Here is a 13,164-nt window from a genome sequence, read left to right as displayed (position 1 = left end):
TCATTCCCTTTACTAGAAATGTGAGGGGGACAGGGATGTGTAGGAAAGCCCCAGGATGCATCCTTGTGTAACCTTGTTGCTAAACTTTTCTGTGAACACTGGAAATTGTTCTTTTGAACATTAATGATTAAAATGATGATAGTATAGTGCAAAATATCTTACATGGTTTTAACTCAAAACTTCCTTCTCTTGTAGTATTAGAGAATAACTTCTGTGGTATGACCAGCGGAATAACTACCATTATCCAGAAATGTGCTTACTTTGTTCTCAGAAATCTGAGAAAGGTCAACATTGAAGAAGCAAATGATGTTTCGATCATTTTAAAAAATCATGGTGTGACTGACAGGTTCCAATGTCATACTGCCTAAACAAGGCAAAATATATTATGGAGTTTTTGTTGCAAATTACAAATGATTGGAAGATATAACTTGCTTCAAAGATGGAAAAACATAAACTAACAAGTAGCTAAAGAAGTCATTTTTAATTTCTATATAGAGCAATAATTTGAAACTGGAAATTGATATTGTTTAGAAAATTTGAAGCCTCGACACTTTCCTTGAGTCCATTCCCTCGAAAATAAGAAACTTGTGCATTTACTCAGGACCTTCAGTCAATGAGAAAAAACATCCTTTATTCAGGAAAGGGGCCTGCTTCCCACACTAACATTGTACCTTGGCTGTGATGCTTAATTATTTCATTTCTCCTTGATACAAATTAGGGTCTGAGAGCCTACTTAAAGTATGTCAACCTGAGTAGTAAAACACAACAGACTTGTTGCAGAAAACACCAGGATGCAGAAGACCACATAACTTTATTGCAAAGTTATGAATAATGGGCGCAAGGCTTGACCAATTACAGGACAGAATTGATCTCTTCTCTTAATAGGAAACTTGCAGATCTAACTCCCTTTCTGAGAGATGCCTTTGCATTGCATTGTGTATATACACACACACTTAGGGGTCCCAACAGAGCTTGTTGCAGTACCCTCACGAATTCAGACAACCCTCTATATTTGGGACACATGAATGCCCAGGCAGTGTATTTGGGACACATCAACCCACGTTACATTTAATACCGAGTGATACGTTTCCCTCTAGTGCTGCTTTTCGATTGCATTCTGGTCGGGGAAACTAGGCTTACAGAGATTCCTGATCCAAATGTGTGCGAATGATGTGAGAATCCAGCTTTCCAATAACTTCTTGACACATATCTCCTATGGTGCAAATCCTCAACACAAAAGGTCTGTAATTTGAATTCAACAAATCCTCAATTCAAAATGAAAAGGTCTGTAATTTAATTAAATGAGTGCAAGAAAGTATTCCTCATTTGATGAAAACAAAAGATGCATGAGGAATTCTTAACTTAATCTGATTTCCGAAAGAACAATGTAATGTCCCCTACCTGATTAACATAATTAATCTATTTCAATATACTTATGATTTAAACTAAATTGATTAGGAGACAAATCTGTTTTTTACATGAATCAAATCTGTGCTATCCATAGTTCAATTAATTTATCAATTATTAATAAGTAAATTGTTCATCAACCATATTAGATAATAAAGGTTGTCTTCCATAACTCTTAATGCAATTACCAACCCTTGTTACTACTTCAGTTTTAAGGAAGGAGGATATGTGTGTTACCAAAGCGCTTAGAGACCAACTACAATAGGTTCCCTCAAAGTTCACAGATCCAAGCCCTTACCCTATCTTGGGACTATGCCCTCAAAGTTTACGGGACGCTGATCCCTACCCCTCTTTGGAACATCTCATTCCCATCTCCTTAAATACTGACAGTAATAGCAAGAATGAATAGTATATTCATATTCTCTTTAATGTTTATTTGAGAGTTCTGTCTGATTTACACACTATTATTGTTATACATATATATATATATTCTTTCTGATTTTCAATATTAAATTTTTCTGATTAGAAGACTGTTAAATTGTTTATCTTAATTATTTTATATATTAGTTTGCATTACATGTCAGATATTTCTGATATTTCTGACTTATATTACTGTTTATATTGCTTAAAATAGACAACTTATATACCTAATGAGAGCATCATATTATATGGATCAGCCAACGTACCAGGCTGTTCCCTTTTACCAGGTTATAATCCTTGGCAAGCAGATCTCAAATCTCAAATTGTAATTTTAATTTTCTGAGACACGATTCTCAGCCTTTTCCTTCGATGCCTTCAAACTCCATTTCTAATCTTTATTTATATCCTTCTAAGATATATGCCTTTTCAGATTCAAGAGACGTATCTTTCTTTTTGTTGATTGTTTGTTGTTAGTCACAACAATAATATAATCTCTAATGCAAATCGTACCCTTTTTTAAGGAAGACAATATTCTTTTTTTCTTTAGGAATCGCACCTTTTGGAAGTGCACATTGGTCAGTACATGGATCGTGTCCTTTCACTTACTTATTCGATGCTTCTCTAATAACTACTTTTAACGCACTGCTGTATACTTTAATACTTCTTTCATGAATCGATCATGCTTTGGGGTTTAGGGTATTATTGATTATAAATTAATATTTAGTCATTAAATTAATTTATTAAATATTTAGACATTAAATTAATTTATTAAATATTTGGCATTGATTAAATATAAAAAATGGAAATTGGTTATATAATAAATAAATTAATAAGGTAGGAAATATTAATATTTACGTAAAGATATTACAAACAGACATAAAGATCCAACTTCTGAGCTGACCATTATCACGCAATTCAAACTATTCAGCAGGGTGAAGCAAGTGATCTTGGACCATCTGTGAATATGTGCAATGGATTGAAGAAGATCATAGCACATCTATCCTCGGCAGGCCATTCATATTATCTCCTGAATGCAACAAGCAATAGAGGTAACAAGAATGAAAAGAAGTTCCATAGTATTAGAGGCATTATAGGGGTGCAATAGAGGAAGGAAGAAGCACCATATTAACATCAGAAGAGGTGTTCAACAACAAACAACCCAGTAGTGTACAATGGAAGCCCACTACAAAATAAGATTGCTGCAGTCAACACTTGTGTGCATATGACCTGCATAATGACTTCTGAGCAATATTTGGTTGCCAAGCCAATTTCACTGTGCTTGCAAAGCTTCACTGCTTCACCACCTTGTGGAAACAGTTGTTAAAAACTTGTGTTGCTTTGAAGTCTTGTTGTGACCTTTTTCACACATCGCCCCATTGCAAATGGGGACCCTCTCTTTTCTTGCTTTCTAGGGTTTTGTTAGTCTCCTATGGTCTTCCGCTTATTTTTACCAAGCCTTGTCCAGTTTTGAGCAGTTCAGGTCTTGACGATTGAAAGTTAGTTTTTGCAAATCATGCGATTCCAGAGTACAAACACCACCAAAGTGCTTAGAAAGGCCGGGGGACGAAGATCGCAATTGATTTGGGTGAATGCAGACAACTTTCTATTTTTTAGAAAGTTTGCTTTTTTGCTTTTTCCTATTTTTTAGGAAGTTTTTTTTTTGGCATTTTCAGCCCAATCCCCGGTACGGCTATTTCTAGAAAGTTTTTCCTATTTTTTAGGGATGCCTGCTTTTTGCTTTTTCGGTATGGGAATCTAGGGTTTGCACTAACACCATTGGCCAACTTCGACCGGGACCCAAAATTTCCAAGTTTCGACCTAAAAACCCAGTTCCCTACATTTTAGGGGTTGTGTCGCTTTAGAGGGTTTGCCTAAATATAGATTTCAAATTTCAAGTTAATCTGGTTAATTTTGGTTAAAATGTGAAATTTTGAAATTTTCCAAAATTTTTGTCTAAGTATGGCTAATGGATAAGGTTGAGTGTCATGACAGGTGTGGAAGCCTCAGCAAAGTCTGCCATGTGGAAGCCTCAGCAAAAGTCCGCCATGTGGAAGCCTTGTCAAAAGTCCGCCCATGTTGGGGACCCTCCAAAAGGCCGCCATGTCTTGGATAAGCCATGAAGAGGGGTTCTCAAAGTCCGCTATACCTTGGAGAAGCCTTGGGAGTGGTCTTAAAACTCCGCCCTATCCTAGCAAGTTGATGGCCAACACTCAAAAGTCTGCCCTAGGGGATGTGTTCGAAGTCCGCGCTATGCATTGGGGGCATATCAATAAACTCCACCATGTTAGAGTTGAATGAGCCTAAAGTCTGCCATGCAGAGTTTAAGTTGGGGAGCCCATGAGGAGAAGCCTTCAAACTCCACTCTCCTTGGTGCCACCTGTAGACTCTGCCCTATGATAGAGAGTCATCAAGAGAGCCTTCCAAACTCCGCCCAAGCATGTCAAGTGGTGGTCACGCTTTGTCAAAAGTCCGCCCATGTTGAGGACCCTCTAAAACTCCGCCCTAGGCCTTCAAATGTTGAAGAGGTGTCTTAGAAGTCTGCCATAAAGAGGTTGACCAAGAGTCCGTCATAGGTTAAGAAGACTAAGAAGAGGGAGCTCAAAACTCCACCCTCCTTGGTGCCACCTCTAAACTCCACCCTATGACTTGTGGAGTGAGGAAAGAAGATATGGGAGTCTTGCCTAAACTCCGCCCTATCCATGAGACCCTCCAAAGTTTGCCATGAGGAGATGCCATAGAAGTCCGCTCTAGGAGAAGGTAGTTAAAACTCCGCCATGCAAAGGAAGAGCATCAAAGAAGATCTTCAAAACTCCGCTCTAGGCCATGTGAAGGCCTTCTCAAACTCCGCCATGCCTTGGAGAGGTAAGGAAAGTCCGCCCAAGTTTGAGGAAGATGAAGGTAAGCCTCCAAAGTCCGCCTACACATGAAAGTCAAACAAAATCAATAAGAATGCAAGTGATGTCATGAAAATCCTTCAAGATTTCGAACTTAAATCCAAAATAGAAAGTTTTCAAAAGGAGAATATTGGAGGATTGATAAGGATTTCGAACTTAAATCCAAGATAGAAAGTTTTCAAAAGGAGAATATTGGAAGATTGATAAGGATTTCGAACTTAAAACCAAAATGGAAAGTTTTTTTAAAGGGAATATTGAGGATTACTAAAGATTTCGAACTAAGTTCTAAATTAGAATCTTTTGAAGACATTCTTTTTACAAGCCTAGTTCAAGTTAACCAACTGAAAACAAAATAGAAACTTGCATTATTGAAAGATTTTCGAATTAGAGGACATGACAATACTTTCCCAGAATGCGAGCTGGATTTGGAAACGTGAGTTGGAAGATTTTAAGTGTTTCTAATCAAAGATTCAACTTTATTTACAAATACTTCGTTGTAACTTCATTTCTACACCAAGAAGTTCGAGTTATTAAGGAGAGCGTAGTAAAATACTTTCAGTTTGGAGTTCATCTAGAGAAAGTTTTGATATTGTTGGAGGTGGACAAATTTCGTGGCGAAGGATTCGCAGATTTGTGAGTGAAGCCAGCAAGTGTAAGGGAGAATTATCGAATCTTTTCTGGATTTTCTGAGTATTCTTGAGAAAATTCCAGCCTTACTTCTATCCATTCGAAGGTGAAATTGAATTCATGATGCAGATTTATGTATTTTCCGAGTATTTTTTCAGAATTTGAGAAATGATTTTTAGTGAATTTACTCGAATTTCTAGGGGAAGAAAATCATTCTTTTTGGCTAAGTAAGAAATTTTCGGAATTATAACACTTGGTGTTGATTTATGATCACAACCATCCTTGGAGATTGAAGGGTTTTAAGATGAAATTTCAGTTTTTATGGCTAAGTATGAGAATAAAGTGAAATTTTCCGACACTTAGCCATTTTGCAGCCCCGTCATTTTCTTCAAATTAATTCCTAACTTGAATTTTCATTGTTTGCTTGCAGATCCTAGGCATTATGAAATTTCAAGTGGATAAAGATGCTCCTCTGGAGTCAAGGATGACTTCAAAATGGAAAAATGTTAGCGACACCAACCTCGGACACATCAATTTGAGGGAATTTAAGAAGCGAATGTTTGGTCTGGACAACCTTGTGCCTACCACAATCGCACGAAAGATGATGAAGAGTGGGATCGTGCATGCTGCTGGTTTTCTCCCCACCATGCAATGCACTGAATTAGTGGTTGAATGTGCTAAACATTACAACCCCACCAGTAAGGACATTGTTGCACCTGATGGAAGAGTGCTAGCGAACATTAGTGATGAGGCCATCAGAGAGGCCTTCAGGATCCCAGAGTATCACAACACGATATATGTGACAAAGGACGAAGCTGACAGTCTGTATCAGGTGCACCTAGAGGAATATGATGCCATAGTCAACCATTCCTGGCTGGACAAGTCAAGGAAGGGCGCCTCAAAACTTCAGAGGAAGAGCCTAGTGCGAGCATACTTCAAGGAGGACATTGGAGACATGATCTTCCTGCTCAACAGAATAATGGGAAATCCTCAGGGAGCCCCATTCGAGCCATGGATGTACTATTTCATTAATGAAATAATGAATGGAGTAAAAATGATAGACTGGGCCAGGATGATTAACGACAACCTAGATAGCCAGCTGAGGAACCTAGAGGCGGATAGGACTTTCTTCATGAGTTCGTACCTATTTTATTCCTTGGCCAGGACCTACAGATACAAAGGTCTCACTTGCAGAGGAGAAATAGGGAACAAGGAGAACCAGTTTCCAGTGTATGATTGCTATCCCCAGCTCCACATGGAAGAGAAGTTCCATTTTAAAAGAGTGAATGATACCTTCCTCATGCACATCACTCGGACATTGCAAGGAGGACTGCACCAAAGACTCTCTCAAGAGTCTATGGACTTCATCAGTCGGTTCGGGTATTGGTATATCCAATATCCAAAGTTCACCTACCTTAGATTTCAGGGATTCTCTAGGCCTCCATACAAGCTTCCAGCTTACCCTACCAACCGAGTGGTGTTGCTCAAGGTTGTAAGGCAATTGGAGGAATATATGGTGATTCAAAGGGATACACAAAAGAAGGTAGGGACTTCCTCACTCACAATTGGTAATGGGTTGGAAACATGTCCATCGGCACAAGCTGCTGCGACAGCTGAGAAGGAGCTAGCCTGGTATCCCTTTTATCAGTGCAAGGCGAGAAGGAATTATGATTAGTTCCACAGGATAAAGAAGGTCGAAGGGACAACAACGTATGAACTACTATGAACACATGGCTGATCTAGAAGATTATTGGGCTAACGCAGTCGATAGCTTCGAGATCAGGAAGAGATTATGGTCGATAATTCCTTTGAACATGGTGAGGGCAACAGAGGTATTCAGAGTTGCCGATCAATTAAAGGATAGCCTTGAGCTTCAGCAGTCGGGCTTCGAAAAAATGAAGAATGAACCACTGGTTTTGATAGATTGGACGAAGGGAGAAAAGTCAGATCTAGCCGACCTCATGAGGACAGTGGTCGAGTATTCCAGGTGGTGGACATCTGAAAGGACAAAGCAATTAAAGTCCAAAGGTGTAACCTTGACTTACAAATTGATGGGAGTGGATGATTCTTTGCCCTCCAATCCTTGTACTTCCGCAGGTAATGCCCGAAATCCAAAAAGTGTTGGGTCTCGGAAGAGGAAGGAATTAGTTAGGAGCTCCGTAAAAGTCACGGGAAAGAAGTTTGTAGGGGAAAGAAGAGAGTCCAGCGAAGGCCAGTCCATCCTAAGTGCCGCTTCTATCGTACCTGATCAGAATGCAGTTGAGGAACAAGAGATGAACATCTGCATGGTTAATGATGAAGAGAGAATGCCTTCTCCTTCGATTGAGGAAGTAATGAAGGAAGTTGTCCAAAGTCCAGACAGAGAGCAAATTGAAACGCCTACATCTCCCGTAGTCTTCTTGGATGGCATACCTGCGAACCCGGGAGGGACAGATGATCGATTTGACCAAAACACCATGGAGCAATCAACTATCCCGGATTGGCTAAGGGAAAGAATAAAAGCCAAGGTCCCCAAGGAGGCCTGTTCTGAGAAAATTACAGCAGCATTTCTGGAGAAGGTAAATGAGCCAGCTGTAGCTAAACCGCCTAAGCCCGCCAGAAAGTTTTCCTTAATCCAGAGAGACAGTGCAGGATACAGGACAGTCCAGATAGCAGTGCCCAAAGAAGGAAAGACTAGGGACAATGTCGCCGCAGATGATTACAAGATCACCACCATAGAGAACCAGCAGTGGAGAAAGTATGTTCTCCATCTCACCAGGCCACTCAACCATGAGATCCCGGTTACCCCTCCACGACCTCTTCAATAGGAATCGATGAAGGATTATGAGGATATGAAGGGAACATTCACACAGGCTAAGGAGTGGATTTCAGATGCCTCAGCACGTGCAGATATACTGGTAGAGAATTTAGTGTCAGCACATGAGTCGAAGGTTATCCGAGGCTTGTCGAAGAGAAGCCTAGTATCAGACCGAGGAGAGTGTCAGGGATATTTTGAGCAAGGTGTTTCGTGAACATCCGAGATTTGGAAGAAAGAGAGTATAAGGGAGAAACACTTGCAGGCAGAGAACTTGAGAGCCAGGATTCAGTCAAGCTTCTTCAAGGATTCAGGGACGATTGACAAGGGTGATCTTTCAAAGATTGCAAACTTTCTTGCCCAGGCGGTTGAGTGGGAAGGCATCCTTGCCACATGTATCGATGATGTGGACATCATCGACTTCCAAATTAGCAGTTTGCCAAGTGTCACGATGGAGGAAGTCAGGCTTATTGTGTCCAGGTACATTGAATCTACAAAGGAGGAAATTAGGCTCACCCCAGTGAGATTAGCAGCTGTGCCATGTGTCGCTTTCTTATTCATTCAAGCTGATAGTGTTTTGGGAAACCCTAATTAGTGTTTATAAATTTCAATCTTGGCCCTTGATCACCGTTTGATCTCGGCCGTTCATTTATTTTGAAAACTATATAAGGCTACCTCCTCTCATTTGGAGAGTGTGAGGTTTTTGATGTATTGTTGCGTAAGGTCATTTCCAAATAATATATTGCATGTGCGCTTGCTTTTTAATCTCTATTGTTTGAATGATTTGCATGGTTTCAATTTCCTCAACACCCAGTTAAAATTAATCTAGATTTGCTTTCATTGTTAATTTGAATGAAGGATTTGAAAAGTGTCAATCAATGGTGTATCTCCGCTCATACTTTTGGTGAATGGATGATTTCCATTTCACCGTGCAAAGTTAGCCTGAGCCCATCCTCTGTGCATCCCAACATCTTAATCATAAGCACAATCCATTGAAGATTGCCCCGGCTTTGTGTAGCTGTCCCTAGTGTGGCGAAGCGAAGTTTGGTTTCTCGAGGGCACCCAATTGATACTGTCTCTGGAGTTCGAACCCCCCCCCCCCCCCCCCCAAAAAAAAAAAAAAAAGAGCTTAAAATTGCTAAATCCATCTAAGTCCAGCAGTTCAAGACAGTTGTTAAACGTAAGTCCCCCTTGAGATTTTCAGCATACACTACCCAAGAAGCTATTCCACTAAAGTCGCTTGTTCGCACATATAGACCTTGGAATCAGTAGTGATTTTTCAGGAGAGGATAGAATGCCTTCGGGTATCCTATCCTAATGTTTGGTAGATGATAAAACAAACACCAACAAGTCTCATATAGGAGTCTATCTGACGGGACTTGCTAAGTTTGTCGTGTTTGGTAGACTCAGTGAGTCCGACCAGAGTCTAGCAGCCTCGTTTTGATTGGATTGCATTGGGACTTGTTGAATCCGGTGAGTTTTGGGTGAGTCTGGAACCATGGTTGATACCAAAGATAAAAAGTTAATGATCAGTACCCTTCAATAAAATAAACTTTGGCAGTATTTCAAATAGAGGAGTAAACCAACCATGTTTTACCTTTAAAAAATCATTAATGTTTCCTAAGGCTTGATGAACTCCTATGTGAGCTTATACCTAAGCATGCTGCTAGGAGTAAATGCTGAATCAAATGGGTTGGGAGGATGCATTTTGTCTTCATGAGTGACATTGGATGTCTAATTCTCACAGTATGCATTCAGCTATCCCACTATTTCTTGATATAGTGGGATAGATTGATAGTTTTCCTAAGGCTTGATGAACTCCTATGTGAGTTTATACCTAAGCATGCTGCTAGGAGTAAATGCTGAATCAAATGGGTTGAGAGGATGCATTCTGTCTTCATGAGTGGCATTGGATGTCTAATTCTCACAGCATGCAGTCAACTATCCCACCATCTCTTGATATAGTGGGATAGATTGATAGTTTTCACTTTTCCCTTTGTCCTCCTTAAGGGCCCAGCACATACTATAGATAGATTGGGTGGATAGGACTCGCCTGAAGGGGTGTAGCCCTATTGGCATCATCAGTCATGTTATGGATCCATAATATAATGTACAACTGTTCCCAGGCCTACCATATTGCCTTGGGGGAAAATGGCATACTGGAATTTCAAACCTGTATACAACCGGCAACTTAGATTTAAAGTTTGCCAACTGGTGTTGATAATGCTTGCAGAATCTTATGCAGATGCCTCCACATAGTATTGCAAAGATATTCAGCCACACCGCTGCTGTGTGAAGATATTCAGATGGCCCCACAATGTATGAGAGTTGATTTTCTGAAATTTCTTTGAAATGTTTTGCAGGGCAAGTATTGTTCTGATGGACATATACCTTAAACCTTCTCCATTGTGGAGAGTTCAATTACTTTCATGTGCCAAAAAGTTCAGCGAGGTTTTACCAATTCAGTTTTCCATAACAATCTTTGCTCAATGGCTTGGTCGTGGTGGCCGTTTCTACCTCTACTGCTTAAGAGAGCATATTTTTATTGTTTAACCTGCAGATTTTTTATTTAGCTCTCTCTTTTTGAACTTCTAGGATAATTGTCAATTCGAATGTTGCAACAGACATATCATGAAATATGAACAGCTTCCAGGAAAATTGCAACATAAGTTATGGTTTTTGTGATGCTAGATATTCCAGTTTTCACTTCTATTGTGTATCTTTTGAACACACTTTATTGTCTTGATGATGAAGTTACTTTTAATTTTGTTTTCTGAACCATTTTTGGCTTGTTTTTTTAGTAAATCTCCTATGGTCTTTATAAAATCCAATTTGTGTTGCCATAATCAGCATTACAATACCAAAAGTGGCATGATATTTGAACTTTAAACTTGAACATGGCAGATTGTGAATCATGGTTACTTCTTGCCATAATCAAATTGATTTTGAAACTAACAGTACACTGCCCCAGTTTTCCAAACTATTCATTGAAGAGTACATAAAGTTCAAATACGTATGTGATCAATTGTCAACAGATAACCTACGTAATAACCATTTGATGGATGCTGTTTTTCTTCTGGTGCTGAAGGGGTTTGTGAAATGAAACGCTAAGCAAAATTGCATGTATGATCTTATAAGTGATAATATTACAAAATTTATTCTTATATTTGTTGTTTGACAAGGAGACCACCATCAAGCTTAAATTTTGTTTTGGCTAATAGAGTTGGGAATTGGGTTAGATAAACTAGTTTCTAAGAAAAATCAGATTTATGTGCTTTTGGACCCGTTTGATAGATTGTCTTTTTATGTATTTTAGAGTTAGTTTTTTTGCCATCCAGTTGTATTCTGTATTATGTGAGAAGCAACAAGGAAAGAAGCATCAACGAAAATGATTTCATTTTTCTCATGTTTTTTGAATGCAGTTCAGAGGTGGACGATCTAGAGCAGAGGTTGGCAGCCCTTCGAAATGCTTGATTGATGGTGTGCACTTGTTATGCTGTGCGATATTCCCCTTTGTAAATGGAGAAACATGCTTGGAGATATTGACTTTGACAGTAATGTGAGGAGAAAGTTGAAAATGCCTTTCTTTTGTAAATGAATTAGCCAGTGGTATATTAATGTTTCTAGCTAGACAATAGAATGCAATGGATACTTATTCACAACATTGGGATGCCAAATTACTTCCATTTAGACTTGAGCATCATAATTTCAAACATGCTTGGAGATATTGAGAGTAATGTGAGGAGAAGCTTGAAAATGCCTCTCTTTTGTAAATGAATTAGCCAGTGGTATATTAATGTTTCTAGCAAGGCACTAGAATGTGATGGATATTTATCATGTCACAACATTGGGATGCCAAATTACTTCCATTTAGACTTGAGCATTATAATTTCTCACAGGAGCTGTATGGTTTTATGTTGTTGCAACTTTTTGGTTATCCTTAAACTTGTTATAAGCTTCCCTATTGTTATTTGGAACATTACTGTTTACATCTAAATTTTTTGAATCTTGTAATGAAAATTCATTAACACAGTTTTTTCTGGTGCGGTATTTTTTGAATCAAGGACTTTAAAACTCTCACACATGGCACTCAATGCCACCATGGCCTGAACTGGATCATTTGCATGGAAATATCCCTATTAAACTATTTGACTGCAGCCTAGTGAATTTGTCCCATGCATCATATAAAAAACCAAGTTATGATAGATGGATGCAAAAGGCAAGCTAGATACAGATACCCTTTGACGTTTCAAGGGGATAGAATCAAACAAATTACATGCTTGCATATGCTTTTGTTTTGTCTATTTTTGGGTTGAAGAAATAGTGTTTTGGTTTGGAGCACTTTTTGATGAGTATTAGTTCTTGTAACAAAAATCCATTAGCATGATTTTTGTCTTGCTGCACTTTTTATTTATTTATCAAGTATGCAAAATTCTTACATGATGCTCTGAGTTCACCATGGTTGTTTGGCCATGATTTGAACTAGGTCATTCGAACAGTAACACTTCACTTAATCACTACAACATAGTGTAGTGGATTTGTCCCACGTACTAGAGCAAAAGTCAGTGTTTACTGATAAATGATGCAGTGGGCAAGCCAGATACTTTTTTCTGGCTACTATAATTGGTTCTGTTTGAAGGGCAGGGAACAGAGTCAAATCAGTTTTAACTGCTCGCATTTCCATTTGTTTTGTTCTAGTTTTTAGTTGAAGAAATTGTGTTTTGGTTCAAAGTATTGTTTGATGAGTATTTCAGAAAAAGGAAATTCATTGTATTGCAAACCTTTAGTTGTTATGTACGATTATGATAAATGCATTTATTGGTGAGTCATTTGTTGCTTTTGTGAAGTAACTAAGAGGGATCTTTTGTGACCTAATCCCACATCACCCCATTCCAAATGGGGACCCCCTACATTTTAGGTCCACTTGGTCTTTTGGTGGTGGTCTTTTGGGTTGTTTACTTGTAGTCTCTTTGATCTCCCCAGGTCTGCAAGTGTTTTGGCAATTTTTGGTAAAGTCTGCAA

The 13,164-nt window shown here is 38.9% G+C and overlaps 1 protein-coding gene across 1 annotated transcript in view; it reads left to right on the top strand.

Annotated features, from left to right (window-relative positions):
* LOC131066495 (vacuolar protein sorting-associated protein 2 homolog 3) overlaps window positions 1-12,038 on the top strand; it is a 39,310-nt gene extending 27,272 nt beyond the window's left edge. Inside the window, exon 12 of the mRNA XM_058001266.1 lies at window positions 11,565-12,038. Within this exon, the coding sequence (XP_057857249.1) occupies window positions 11,565-11,616 (52 nt within the window). The 3' untranslated portion in view covers window positions 11,617-12,038. The remainder of the gene's footprint in view (window positions 1-11,564) is intronic.
* The last annotated feature ends 1,126 nt before the right edge of the window (window positions 12,039-13,164 follow it).

The sequence above is a fragment of the Cryptomeria japonica genome, chromosome 8, assembly GCF_030272615.1.
Source record: "Cryptomeria japonica chromosome 8, Sugi_1.0, whole genome shotgun sequence".
Taxonomy (NCBI): domain Eukaryota; kingdom Viridiplantae; phylum Streptophyta; class Pinopsida; order Cupressales; family Cupressaceae; genus Cryptomeria; species Cryptomeria japonica.
The sequence above is the reverse complement of the archived record's forward strand: the minus strand, read 5'-3'. Positions and strand labels throughout refer to the sequence as shown.